This window comes from Haliotis rufescens, unplaced genomic scaffold (assembly GCF_023055435.1).
Source record: "Haliotis rufescens isolate VD_foot unplaced genomic scaffold, xgHalRufe1.0.p SCAF_17, whole genome shotgun sequence".
Classification (NCBI taxonomy): Eukaryota; Metazoa; Mollusca; class Gastropoda; order Lepetellida; family Haliotidae; genus Haliotis; species Haliotis rufescens.
In genome coordinates, this window is record NW_025963857.1 from 27,336,311 (window position 1) to 27,352,065 (window position 15,755).

The 15,755-nt window shown below is 39.0% G+C and overlaps 1 protein-coding gene across 2 annotated transcripts in view; it reads left to right on the forward strand.

Annotated features, from left to right (window-relative positions):
* The first annotated feature begins 236 nt into the window (after window positions 1-236).
* The window catches only part of LOC124138570 (H(+)/Cl(-) exchange transporter 7-like), a 168,556-nt gene continuing 153,037 nt past the window's right edge, over window positions 237-15,755 (forward strand). The window contains exon 1 of one of the 2 annotated variants that reach the window (XM_046505292.2): window positions 237-638. In XM_046505292.2, coding sequence (XP_046361248.1) covers window positions 534-638 — 105 coding nt within the window. In that variant the 5' untranslated portion in view covers window positions 237-533. The remainder of the gene's footprint in view (window positions 639-15,755) is intronic. The other variant, XM_046505291.2, reaches the window with a different exon arrangement.

Consider the following 15,755-nt stretch of genomic DNA (forward strand, 5'->3'; position numbering starts at 1 on the left):
ACATATGGCGGAAAAGGGAGTTCGAAATGTTCTTTGTAATGCTTAAGTCGGGCGCCATTAGATATGTATGTAAATGACCTAATATTGCATTAGTGCCTAGAGCTTAGTGTAAGTCAGTCATGCTAAGCACTGTCAAAATGGATCACTTCTCGCAACTAATACTGTTACGTTGTCAAAGTTAATATAATAATTAACATTTGTTCTGATTTGGCCACTTTACCAAGCACGAACAGGACACTCTAGGATCCGGCCCTGTCAGAGAAAGTCACACCAACAGTTGCACAGCCATTTTTGCCAAAACGTGTCTCCAAGAGGGCTACCTCTTCCCACAGTTGGCTGCATGTGACCGCTGGCCTAGAACTGTTATCTTTCGTAAACGTGTGCGTACTTTCCCTTCTTAATGGACAGTGAAGTCGACAGTGCTGTATCGCTGATATGGGACCGTGATTATGAAAAGGACTATAGGCCTACAGCTGATATGAATACTCAGGTGTAGATGTCAGAACTGGATTTGGCTATCGACTATATACAATATGGCGTCAATTGGGGACATTCCTACTACAATTGTTACTGAGTTTCTTAATTCCGATACCAGGGAAACGAGTCTTGTCGACGCAGAGGATCCCAAAAAAGTTAAGGTAGGGTGCGTTTGTATTCATGCTTTTAACCGTCATTGCTTCGTGCGGGACGTGCCACTTCGCAACACGTGCAAGAGGCGCCAAGACTTCCGTACCCCTTTGGTGCCACTGCAGTAAATTCTGTCCCAATCGGAACCCCGCGTTGATCAAAAGCCACCAATCTGCTACATTGACATCGCAATTTAAAAGTGTTGAGTTTATTTGAAGCCAGGCTTGTTGTGTGTATGAACACAGAAATAGTTTGTACGTGGAATCCAAGAATTCCTGCTGTTTTTGTTTGTGTATTGCCAAACTGTTTGGCAAGCATGAAAAGCGTGCAAATCATGACGGATATTTATAGCCAGGTGATTTTATCGTCCTCGCGTGATTCTGTGCACGTTTTCAACGCCCTGTTACACACATTGTAAGAAAGGCACTATCAATATTATGCAGGAAGGACTATCCGATTGTGTCAAACTGTGAAGATATAAAGTCATTTCACAGCTGATTGACACGCAGTTTAAATGAGGTGTTGAAATATATAGGGAGCGTTGATAGAATATTTTTTCTTCAACAGTGCACACGCATGGTGGCATACAGAGGGAAACCATAAACTCTCTTGTCGGTTGAAATAATTCTTAGCGTGGCGGTATTTGCAGGTAATTGTTAGGTGCATAAATTCACTAGTGGACCGAAATAGTGAAATAAGAATGTTTAAGGTGACATGAGGTATGTTTTTCCCCATGGAAGTATTCCAGACTTGAGTGTTCCATGTTTTGCCAAAGTGGCAAGACATCTGTTTATCAACAGAACGGTCTCATGCTATTTGGTATGGGAATCTGTATGCCTGGAATTGTGTTGTCTTTGAGTGCTGAGAATATATGTCTCACAACAGCTTGATAATATGTCAAATTATTGTTTACTGTTCATATTCATGTGGCAATATTTTGCTTCATTTCATTGTACAAATGAATAGTTAGATATATGAATCAAGATTTACTTATATTGTTTATTAGAATTGTGATTAAATATGAAAAACCAAATGAAAATAAACTAAGTTAAGAATGGTAAAGACTGGGGTAAATTTGCAATAATGTTTAGATATTTAAAACAATATTTTACTCAACTGCAAGTGAAAGATTTGGAAATTCTCAAATTCAATCTATCAAAGACTGTTGACACAGCAATATGGTATCAAGTTCAATCTGCAAATGAAGGACTATTAACAATCACATGTTTCTGTTATGCAAATCATGGTTAAAACAAATATCACAAAATCTTGTTTGGTCAATTGGTCATTAGAATGATGATTATCAAAAACAATAGGACTTAAAACTACACTAATGCAATTATCTATGTAAGAAAAGTTAAAGGATTTGTATTTTTGAAATTTGGTGACATCTTTCCACTACATCAGTGACAGTGATGGATTAGTTTCTTGACTGCCGAGTTCCCATGGAATGCAAGGTAAAGATGTTTCCGTTGTCTAATCCTGCAGGATGATAAGCTGACCATCTACATGACTGTTTAACCCGTGAAGATCCGGGTAGAATAGGTCTTCAGCAACCAATGCTTGCTATAACAGGCGACTATGCTTGTCGTAGGAGGCGACTAACGGGATCGGGTGGTCAGGCTCGCTGACTTGGTTTAAGCATGTCATTGATCCAGATTGTGGGATCAATGCTCATGATATCAATCACTGGATTGTCTGGTCCAGACTTGGTTATTCACAGACCGCCGTCATATAGCTGGAATATTGCCGAGTGCGGCGTTAAACAACAAACAAACATACCAAAAGATGGTACTTATTGTTTCCTTGTCTATTGCATGGCATTTTATTTATATAACAAAGACAGGACGGAGAGGAGTCAGTATACTGTGTATAAGTCGGGTATCCATGTTAAACTGCAGCATGGTATCTCAGTGGGCTAGCACTATAAAACCGGCATTAGTCTGGACAGATACAAGCAGCCACACACACACACATCGCAATATAAGTGAATAATCTTGAATGAGACATTAAACCCCATTTCACCTCACCTCACCATCAACATCCAACATAGGAAAGTAAACGCCCTTATGGTAAAAGTTGATGTCACATACACTTACAGTGATATACACCTATCAGATATAGGCCAATAGTTGTGACATGTTTAATGCAAATAGCCCTTCAGTGTATAAATGGATCAAGGTTTGAGGAGCACTCAAAAACACTTGAAACCAATGGCTGTTATCTGTGGGTAGTTGGTCGTGGCCGTACAGAGAAGATACGGTATTATCTCTGTTCCACAGTGAAGGGCTTTCAGTCAAAGACTGCTGGTGACGGTTCCTTAATTCTCAGTATTCTGAGACTATTCACAAGGCAATTGTGGCCCTACAATTGACAGGACTCCCATACTTCGACATAGATTAAGGTAGCTGTGTCACCAGGATATTTTTGTGAGCCTGGATTATTGAACTGTTGTAAGGGTTTTGTGGGATTTGTTTTTAGGATTTGGCTCAAAGGCGAATGAATGTAATCATTTTTGGAATTCTTTTTTAAGTATCTATTTTTACAAGGTTCAATGACCTGATGGTGTTGGAGTGGTTAATGATGTTCATTCTTATACTGATGTCTTCATTGGGTCGGACCTATGAAGATCTGGGATAGAATAGGTCTTCAGCAACCCATGCTTGTCGTAAGAGGCGACTAACGGGATTGGGTGGTCAGGCTTGCTGAATTGGTTCATGCATGTCATCACATCCCAATTGTATGGATCGATGCTCATGATGTCAATCACTAAATTATCAGGTCCAGACTTGATTATTTACAAGCATATATTGTGGGTTCAGATTAGTTTCTGCTTCAGGTTTCATGTTATAGGTGACGCTATGATGTAAGTGAAATACTGTTCAAAGCAGCATTAAATCCAACTCACTCACTCACTCAACATGAAGATATTATGAAAGGCCCTTGATGAATCTCCAGCTACAGAAAAGGATACAATTAATGTTATAAGAAAGCATTACACTGTTTTCAAAGGAAACATAATTTGGCTCTTAAATGCCATTGGTTGAATTAAATAATAATCCTGGGTACAATTAACTCTCAGCAATAAATTGAGATGGTACAAGGCATGAAAACATGCTAGAAGAATTTAACTTGTTGGGATTCAATTTTAGATTGTAAAAATAAACAACAGACATTCTGCACTTAGTGTGTATTTAATGTTTACAGCCAATGGAATCTGTTTCAGTGGATAATCAAGACTGGTTATTCTCTGGCGTTGATGTTGTATATTTACCAGAATAAAAATGCCAGTTGTATGTAACATGCAGTCCACAGTTTTAATTAGTTTTAACGATTCAAACAGTCCTACTTCTACAGGGCTCAATTTAACTATATAAAACTTGCACCAGCGCAAACCTTTATTGACAAGTGATGCCTAATATTTATGTCTACATGCACCAAGTGCATGGTAAAACATTCAAATTTGTGTCTGACTCAGCCTTACTTTTCCACACAAGAATCTGGTTTTGTCTGTGCAACTAAGTTTTCATATCAACATGCACCTGGTGCAAGTTTAATCAGGTTCCTTAAATGAAGGCCTGCTTTTGTCATCCTTCAGGACTGAGAAATGTGCTTTATTAGATCAATTTACAATTTGTGTCCATATTTTGCATCTGGTTGATATAGTGAAAATAGTTCTGTGTGATAGGGGCGGTCGGGTAGCCTAGTGGTTAAAGCGTTGGCTCGTCACGTCGAAGACCCGGGTTCTAATCCCGACATGGGTACAATGTGTGAAGCCCATGGCATTTCTGGCGTTCCCCGCCGTGATATTGCTGGAATATTTCTAGAAGCGGCGCAAAACCATACTCACTCACTCACTCTGTGTGATAATTAGGTAGCAATGAACAAGAGATGAAGATATGTGGAACTTTGTTTATTATGGGTGGAGTCAGACTCGTGAAAATCCAGGTTAGAATACATCTTCAGCAACCCATTTTTGCCTTAAAGGCAACTATGCTTGTCGTAAGATGCAACTAACGGGATCAGGTGGTCAGGCTCGCTGACTTGGTTGATGCATGTCATCACATCCGAATTGTGTGGATCGATGCTTATGATGTCAATCACTGGATTGTCTGGTCCAGACTCGATTATTTACAGAACTCTGTCATATAGCTGGAATATTGCTGAGTGCGGCGTTTAACCAACCAACAAACAAACAAACAAATATTGTTGGGGATGAGGCTTCTAACAGAATAGCCAGGGATATAGATTCAAGGAACACCTGTGCTTACATCACATGAATGCAAGGCCTTAGGTTGTATTGAACAAGTGGGATGAAAATTGATATAACAAGAATATTTAACTTAATTTTATACCACATTTGCTAGAATATACATGTAACATGAATAAGTCAATGCCATGATAATATGGAGAGAACCTACAACAGATGCTGGCTTTCACTGTGATGATGCATGAATCCAGCATATTCCAAAATACTCTGATTTTCTGGGAGTCGTATGACACAACATGGTTTTTTCAGTATACATACTTATATGTAGTTTCTAAAACATCAAAGGGCTTGTTACAGAAATTGTTTGTTTTCAATATAACATTTCAACAGAATATTTCAGATGTTATGTTGTTAATATCTTGTAGTTTAAAGGAGGTCCATGTTCCATGATCTGGAGCCTATTTTTGGTCTCTGTTGGGTCTGTAAATAATAATAATAATCATCATCATCATCTTAATCATAATCATAATGCTCATGGCGCTACATAATTATCACCTCGGTCAATGGATGAGTTTAATTTTCATTCTCAGCTCCTCTGGGATTATACAACCAAAGCTGCCTGTGAGTTTTATGCGATGCAGAAATATGCGTCCATTACACACAAACGTATAGAATGGATGCAGAAAATAATATATGTTATACCAAACTCTTGACAAGAATATATAAAGTTCCTTTGATTAAAGTAATTACTAAATCTTACAGTACAGTGCACCATTTCATTACTTTACAGGACACTCATATTTCCTGTAAGGACTCTTGAAATGACTAATTGGGGGTCCTGTGGACCCCTAGTTTTCTAGGTCAAGGTGAAACCCCGCTACCGGGTACCCATTCACTGCTAGGTAATTAGGGCCGTCATCAACTGCAAGATAGATATAAATAATACAATTTTCATACAAATGATGTGCGTTTTGAATGATGTGATTTAAACTGGCTTTGACTTCCAATTGGCCCAATCCCTTTAATCTTGTTGTGTATGAGTTGTGCTCATCACTCAAAAAAATAGTATGCAGCAGTGGTGGATCCTCTGTGTGTGTGTGTGTGTGGTGTGTGGTGTGTGGTGTGTATGTGTCAATATATGTGGTGTGTGTTTGTCTGTCAATATGTGTGGTGTGTGTGTCTGTGTCAATATATGTGGTGTATGTGTGTCTGTGTCAATATGTGTGGTGTGTGTGTGTCTATGTGTCAATATGTGGTGTGTGTGTCAATATGTGTGGTGTGTGTGTTTGTCAATATGTGTGGTGTGTGTGTGTCTATGTGTCAATATGTGGTGTGTGTGTCTATATGTGTGGTGTGTGTGTGTGTCTGTCAATATGTGTGGTGTGTGGTGTGTGGTGTGTGTCTGTGTCAATGTGTGGTGTGTGAGTATCTATGTGTCAATATGTATGGTGTGTGTGTGTGGTGTGTGTGTCTATGTGTCAATGTGTGTGGTGTGTGTGTGTCTGTGTCAATATGTGTGGTGTGTGTGTCTGTGTTGTGTGGGTGTGGTGTGTGAGTGAGCATGAAATATGTATAAAACACACACACACACAGAGTCAACACAGACATGCACGCACAGACAGACAGACGGACAGACAGACAGAGTCCTGTACAGTAAGTCATGACAACTCCAGTCTACATAAGTCAGGTGATAGCCTGCAGATATCCATACAACCTCGTCATATGTTACATGGATGCTGGCTGGAGATTATTTCCTCGGCATCATTTGCTTCAGATTAATTTTATTCAGCAACATATGTTTTGTGAATCACCCGCTGGAAACCAGACCTAAGTGGTTATGCATTATTGCCTGATGAAAATTCCCTCTAAAACTACTGAGTAATAATGTCATGATGCAACTGCGGAACTAATCGCTGAACATGGGGTTGTCGGCCACAACATGAACTGACTAAGGATTATAATGCCTTCACTACCCGTGAAGATTTGGGGTAGAAAAGGCCATCAATAACCCATGCTTGTCATAAAAGGCGACTGTACTCGTCGTTAGAGACGATTAAGGGGATCGGGTGGTCAGGCATCCCAAATGCATGGATCGATGCTCATGATGTCAATCACTGGATTGTCTGGTCCAGACTCGATTCTTTACAGACCGCCATAATATAGCTGGAATATTGCTGAGTGTAGTGTTGAACAACAAACAAAAGAAAAAAACAAAGTTCACCCTATGTGTAAGTTATGTCTTCATTATTTGCTGTTCAGAGTTGCATCCCTTAGCCATGCCAGGATCTTCTAATTGTGGGTTTAACCCTCAACAATTCCGGGTAAGAAAATAGGTCCCCAGCAACCAATTCTTGCCTTAAAGAAGTGACTATCGGGTTTTCAGATTTGGTTATTTGGTTGATGCATGTCATTGCATCACAATTGTTGATCATGATGTCAGTTACTGGATTGTCTGGTCCAGACTTGATTATTTACAGGTTGCTGTCATACAGACTGGAATATGGCTCAGTGTGGCATTAAACAACAAACAAACTAATTGTGGGTTTGAATCCCAGTTCCCCCCTAAATCACTATCCTTGGTTTGTAAGAACCATACACATTTTGTTTTTAATTCAGAAATGTCTTCTTCACCTTGGCATTCTACATTAAGCTGGGGGTTGGGTAACCCAGTGATTAAAGCGTTCGCTTGTCACGCTAAAGGCCCAGGTTCAATTCTCCACATGGTTACAATGTGTGAAGCCCATTAGCTGACTTGGTATATGTGTGTCAACATATCCCAACGTCGTAGATCGATGCTCATGATGTCAATCACTGGATTGTCTGGTCCAGACTCGATTATTTACAGATTGCCATCATGTTGCTGGAATATTGCTGAGTGCTTCATTAAACAACACACAAACAAACTATTATTATTAATATTATTATTATTATTATTATTGGTGATTAAGCGATACACACCCATCTTGAGTGTAAATATTCAGAAAGTTGTGAACAAGCTTAGACTTTTCACTCACTCCAGGAGCTGGGAATAAATAGTCATCAGTTTGGTTACTCAAGACAAACACCCCGTGGAGTGATGTGTCTTTGATAGAAATTTACTATCGACACAGGAATGTGTCCCTCCACCCTGGCCAATAAGACGTATGCTGACACAGATGTTTATCAGGGCTCTTCTCACACTAGGACAACCTGTAGTCTATGTAATGGAATAGATATTAAATAGAACTTTTGCTGGGCAGTTTTGATATGAGATTCACATTTGAACACTTTGCAAGCGTCTGTGAAGTGAACAGAGTCAATCTTCTAACCTTAAAGTTCATTTATTACTGTTATAGGTTTACTGTTATACATTTACTCTATGTTTACTGTTATAGGTTTACTGTTATAGGTTTACTGTTATAGGTTTACTGTTATAGGTTTACTGTTATACATTTACTCTGTTTACTGTTATAGGTTTACTGTTATAGGTTTACTGTTATACGTTTACTGTTATAGGTTTACTGTTATACATTTACAGTTATACGTTTACTGTTATAGGTTTACTGTTATAGGTTTACTTTTATGCATTTACTGCTATACGTTAACTGTTATGTTTACTGTTATACATTTACTGTTATACGTTTACTGTTATACGTTTACTGTTATGTTTGTGCTGTTCACTGCACGTCTGTTGAGCTTGATCTAAGAGGCATGTTGGCCAATAGGGAAATCCTATTGATGGAATTCCAAGTGTCAGTTGGTTGATGTCAATGCATGGTGCCAATATTAATTTCAGATAGATGACTTCAGCAGAATGGATAGTTTCAGTGGGTCAAATACCATCAAAAACATGATGTAACAATCACCTCTAAAAAATATTTCGAGTTTACGTCTTCACCAGACTATAATACGATCTACCATGTGAAAACCCCTTCACTGAACATGAAGCAGATTTTGACCTTCACATGAAATCCTTTCTACCCTAATGCGCATGGTACAGCTGTTCAGTTACCACTCTCACACCAAATCCGAATTCTTGTCATCCTGCATGACGCAACTTCTCAAACCCATCACAATGCAGTTTCCAAGCTGATAACGCTATAAACCCCCCCCCCCCCCCCTCCAACCATGATGCAACTATTCATTTGCTACCATGAAATGCTTTCTCTCACAGACCTACAACTCAGGAATTTAAAGATTTTTATCAACTTTTGGAACACACTTCTATGTTACTATATTTTATCATCCAAAACTGGCTCCCGCAGGAGATATCGCTTGGGTGAGATCGAGTGATATCTATACTGTAGATATCGCTGCAATGAAATTGCATCACAATGCTTTGCAGACCATTGTGACGTCATTGGTTACCATGATGTCACAATCAAATGACATCACTTATGGCTCTGCTACTGAAGCTATTAGTAGTGCTTTTTACACTTAAGACACTGCTTATAACTTTCTACAAACTGAAAAAGTTGGAAGAATGATGTTGGATGATAAATAAAATCTCACCCTCGTGTCTTTTGATATCAAATATATCAACACTTGTTGATAAAAGTGGAAAAAAATCCTCGGCAAGCCTCGGAGTTTTCCTACTTTTATCAACTCGTGTTGATATATTTGATATCAAAAGACACTCGGGTGAGATTCTCTATTACTTCAGAAGTGTTTGGATGACATCGATCAATGTCCCAGAAAATAAGCTGATCTGAAAGCCTGCTTGAACTGTCCAGTTGCCAACTCTGACATGAAGCTCCTCCCCACTGAGTACCGGTACTTGGCCCCCACCAGTTTCTACACTACCTGATCGTCACATGTTGTACCTGTGTTTGACAAGCACAGAGTACCTAATAGATCAATAGGGACTCCCCACCCTTTTAGATACATTGTTGGCATTTGTGATAAATATAATGGGTCAAGTGATGTTTCATGTTTGGGTTGCTGAGAAAAAGAACAACTTGACTTTGATGAAAATTATACAATCTTAACCCATCCAAGTTGCACAAGTGTAGAAACCTGGAAAGAAAAAACTAGTAAAGCAAGTAAGACAGTGTTTTAGGGCTGGGGCGAGTCCAAATTTACTACCTGGGTACCCACCTCGTTATTACCCGACCCTACCCGGGTACCCACTGTAGGTCTCAGGAGATGTCTCAAAATGTCCGATTGGGAACATCTTTAGCATAGCCCTGGCAAAACTTTTTTAGATACATGTATTTTAAACAATCTGGTCATTCATACACTGAAGTTGAATTAAGTTTTATCTTTATTCAACCATAGGAAAAATCGGAAGGAATTGGTGCACAGACAGAAAGAAATGCGAACATTAGTGACTTGTAGTGTTACCATAGAGTTCTAGATAGTTTTTGTCATTAAACAATATATCATGAGACTAACCACGGGTCCGGGTATTCCTGTGGGTACCGGGGTCCTACTCACGACCCACCCAACCCGGATACCCGAGTTACCCGTCCCAGCCCTACGTACAGTGTTCATGACTGCTCACTCATGTTTATGCATTTGGTGATTTCCAAATTGAAGAGCGTCCACCCGGGGAGCGGAAGCTCCGAGGTTCAACAATGGTTCAATCCCCGGCTGCGGCTTACCAAAAGATGGTACTTGTTGTTACCCTGTCTTGCACTTTGCATTACGAGGCGAAAACAAGGACTGGTCGGCTCGAAGTCAGTATGCTGTGTCTGAGTGGGGTATTTAACTGTGGCATGGTATCTCAGTGGGCAAGCACAATAAAATTGGCACACCGCTATATAAGTGCAATAATCTCGGACAGGACATTAAACCCCATTTCACCTCACCTCCAAATTTATATACTAAGGATAATCCAGAAAGTGGCGTGTAGAGAACTAAATTGTGAGGTTAGTAATGGCCTTACACTGTCAATAAATGATTAAGAAACTGTATTGTACACACAGCTCCAGGTTTCACAAACTGCATTGGGCCCCTATAATATGTCAGTGCACTCACGTCTAGATTCAAATCACTGTGGAATGTCTTGAAAGAGGCATGTGCTCTGTTCTTGAATGCAGTTGGAAGCTTACAGTAATATAGTGTTTTAGATAGGTGTAACTTCCATGCTTGAAAAGTAGATCTATAAGTGCACGCCAGGTCATAAAAGCCCCTGAACTGCCCTTGTGTTGCCCTTATACAGGTTATAGAAACTCAGGCATATCATGAAACTCTTTGAACGAGCCATCTTCCCGAGGCAGTGGAGTTACTGACTATAAAAGTCCAGTTTCCACCCTTGCCGAAGTAGGCTGGAATTATGGAGTTATGTTTTGGCTGAACTAATGAGTCTATGCATAGTACAATCAAAATCGTGTAACAAAATGACATCCGTTTGTAAACTGCCATGCAGATTTCAGGATTTGCAAAGCATGAGTACCGAAAACTTAGCATTAACAGCTTTTTTCCAAGTGATATGAGAGGTGGAATCTGATTGGTCAATAGGAGGGACCTCGAAGAGACATAACTCATAAAAGCCTCTGGTGACGCTACTGAGCCCAGAAATTCCCGCCTAGGTCGGCAAGGGTGGAAACAAGACTTATACACTCAGTTAACTCCCCTTGCCTTGGGAAGACGTGAATGATCAAGCTGTTCTGTATTTGTCACAGACCAAGGGAGGTAACTCTAAATCAAGCTTCTATTCCAATCTGGGCCCGATATCACTTGATATTTTACAAGTGTCTCAATCATTTGCTGCCACAGACAATCACGAGACATAATCTACGCTTGTCGTAAGAGGCGACTAATGAGATCAGGTGGTCAGGCTCCCTGACTTGGTTGATGCATGTCATCGTATCCAAATTGCTTAGATCAATGCTCATAATGTCAATCACTGGATTGTCTGGTCCAGACTCGATTATTTACAGACCGCCGTTGTATAGCTGGAATATTGCTGAGTGCAGCGTTAAACAACAAACAAACAAACAACATATATACCGGTAAATCCGCAACAATCTCACCTACCACATAACAGCCTGTTCACGGCCCATGTTGTTGGGGTTCTATGACAACAAAGTCGCTGAGCCCAGCCACGACCGATCCATATCCTTCATCAGGATCGGATGGTCAGGCTCTCTGACTTGTTTGATGCATACCATCTTATCCCAGTTTTGTACATCGTTGCTGATGATGTCAATCACTGTATGATTACTGTACTTGATTATATACAGACCGCTGCCATATATTACTGAGTGCAGCGTTAAACAACAAGCAAGCAAACAAACAAATGAACTAGCATGATGTCTTGTTGACCCGACCGCCTCTGTGGTCTTGTGGTAGAGCATCTACCTGGAGAGCAGAAGGTCCAGGGGATTGATCCCGGCAGCGTCATACCAAAAGACGTTAAAAGATGGTTACCCTGTCTGTCGCTCGGCATTAAGGGGCTAAAACAATAACTGGTTGGCTCGGAGTCAGTATACTGTGTCTGAGTGGGGTATTCATGTTAAACTCGACATGGTTTCTCAGTGAGCTTGCACTATAAATCAGCATCAGTCCGGATAGTGCGCGCACGCACACACACACGCATCGCTGTATAAGTGCAATAATCTTGGATGTGATGTTAAACCCAATTTCACCTCACTTCTTGTTGACCTATTCGGACCCATAATGCCCTCTGAGTGATTATATTACTCAGATATTATGAGTAATTTTTTCAGGGGCCACAGGCAGTTTGAAGGACTAAAATTGATATATATTTTTCAGGATGGTAATGGCTTGTGTATTTCATTCACTTCTGTTTCTACATTTAAGGCTTTAAAAAATGTATAATACCATCTCAAGTGCAGCCAAGTGTTCAGTAAAGTATGTCAGCCAACAACTTGCAGTTCATGCATCAGGCAATTATTCTTCTTTTGACTCAACAGGAAAGAAATCAAAATTCCTTTCATGTTTGCAAGAACTTCCTTTCATTTATTCGCCCATCCTCATACAAAACGCCCATCCTCATACAAAACGCCCATCCTCATACAAAACGATTTTTACACAATTACAGGACAAGTGCATATGTTCTCAGATGGGCAGCATTTGCTGATATCATCATATACATGTCAAATAGTGTTACACCAGTGCGATGGCATGGGCTGGAGATAAGCCAGATGCAGTTATCTCCCTTACACAATGTGCGCCTGTGATGTGTATGACACACACGTACACAAGACTGCAGATGGTAACTTGGCTGGAGGCCGACATGTGCACTTCCTGCTCTGCTGTGATGCTATTTTGTGGATATTGTATCCTGTGTACGGGATGTCAAGAGCATGGTGCAGATTTGTATGTGTGTGGTATAATAATGGTAATGTTTAAGTTAGGTATCGAAATACCGAAGTGGGGTAAAATCCTCATCTGGAAATAAATTCTTGTTTCTTTACCAATGTAAGACACGTTGAAGTGTAAAGTACTACAGCGTATTCACAACACTTGTCAAACTGCAAACAAGGAATGAACTTCTCATGTAAATCTGTATGATGTGAAGATGAAGATGTATACTGAAGACATTCTGGGTATAATCATTATCACAATTATAATAATAATAATTACTACAATTTTTAATTATTACTTTGAGCTATCCATTTAGTAATATTCTCACATTTTTTTAATTATAAAAGCAAATGTTGATTGACATAAATCAGTTAATATTTTGATATATATATTTGTATAAATACAAATGATCTGGCAATATTATTTAATACTAGTTTCAAATTCTGATTAACATAGTGTTAACCCAGAGGTGAAAACAGTTCTATAATTGCAAAATGACAAAGTTTTATCTTTCTCAAAAAAAGTTTCATAATTACAAGTGACACGGTGTCATTCTGCAGGTATAAAGTTTCATAATTACAAGTGACACGGTGTCATTCTGAAGGTATAAAGTTTCATAATTACAAGTGACACTGTGTCATTCTGCAGGTATAAAGTTTCATAATTACAAATGACACGGTGTCATCTTGCAGGTATAAAGTTTCATAATTCCAAGTGACACAGTGTCATCCTGCAGGTATAAAGTTTCATAATTCCAAGCAACACGGTGTCATCTTGCAGGTATAAAGTTTCATAATAACAAGCAACACAGTGTCATCCTGCAGGTATAAAATTTCATAATTACAAGTGACACAGTGTCATCCTGCAGGTATAAAGTTTCATAATTACAAGTGACATGGCGTCATCCTGCAGGTATAAAGTTTCATAATTACAAGTGACACAGTGTCATCCTGCAGGTATAAAGTTTCATAATTACAAGTGACACAGTGTCATCCTGCAGGTATAAAGTTTCATGATTACAAGTGACACAGTGTCATCCTGCAGGTATAAAGTTTCATAATTACAAGTGACACAGTGTCATCCTTCAGGTATAAAGTTTCATGATTACAAGTGACACAGTGTCATCCTGCAAGTATAAAGTTTCATAAGTACAAGTGACACAGTGTCATATCCTGCTGGTATAAAGTTTCATAATTACAAGTGACACAGTGTCATCCTGCAAGTATAAAGTTTCATAATTACAAGTGACACAGTGTCATCTTGCAGGTATAAAGTTTCATAATTACAAGTGACACAGTGTCATCTTTCAGGTATAAAGTTTCATAATTACAAATGACACAGTGTCATCCTTCAGGTATAAAGTTTCATAATTACAAGCGACATAGTGTCATCCTGCAGGTATAATGTTTCATAATTACAAATGACACAGTGTCATCCTGCAGGTATAAAGTTTCATAATTACAAGTGACACAGTGTCATCTTGCAGGTATAAAGTTTCATAATTACAAGTGACACAGTGTCATCTTTCAGGTATAAAGTTTCATAATTACAAGTGACACAGTGTCATCCTTCAGGTATAAAGTTTCATAATTACAAGCGACATAGTGTCATCCTGCAGGTATAATGTTTCATAATTACAAATGACACGGTGTCATCCTGCAGGTATAAAGTTTCATGATTACAAGCAACACAGTGTCATCCTGCAAGTATAAAGTTTCATAATTACAAGTGACACAGTGTCATCCTGCAGGTATAAAGTTTCATAATTACAAATGACACAGTGTCATCCTGCAGGCATACTTCTTTGATAAAATTATGTTACAAATTAGGTCTGACCGAAGTAGGGATATTAATACTTCACAGCATGAGGTATTTTAGGTTGTACTAAACATACCTGAGAGAACAGGTTGGTGGAAGTTACAACAGTAGGACCTTTGCAAAGAGAATGCACAATAGGCTTATAGAAGATCAAAGAGAATACTATATGACCCCTGATTACCTGACCCCTGGGGGCGTGGTCAGCATTGTTTGTGTCCCCACATGGAAACAGTGTTGAAGGTCGGCAGATGATCAGCTGATATACATTATCATGATTATGTATACGTATGTTGTGTATATGCTGTATATACCATGTATATGCATAAAAAGTATGTTTTATGAACGTCTTGATATTGGGTCCTTATTAAATTTTGTTATGACAGAAAAAGTTGTACAATGTATAATATACGCATGATCGTTAGAGATATTCTTGTATGGAAAATATTCCCAAATACTGATAAAATATAAAAATATAATTAAAGTACAGTTAACTACAGTTGCTCAGAATTGGTTCTGGGGTATGCTTAACTGCCATATGCCTAATACTGCTTCGAACTGTTCAACAGTTTTTGCCTGAAGCTCTTTAATTGCACTACAGTAAACTACGGTTATAACAAACTCAAAGGGACCACTAATTTTAGTTTGTTATAACCGTAGTTCGTTATAAGCATATATACAGCAAATGGACGGGCCAAAAAGCAGTTCGTTATATCCGTCAGTTCGTTATAAGTGTGTTAGTTATGAACGTAGTTTACTGTATATTTATTTAGATATAACTCACATACGTTGTTGCTCCTGACTCTCCAGCCATTGAACCATTCAACATATTACTTACACATATTAATTA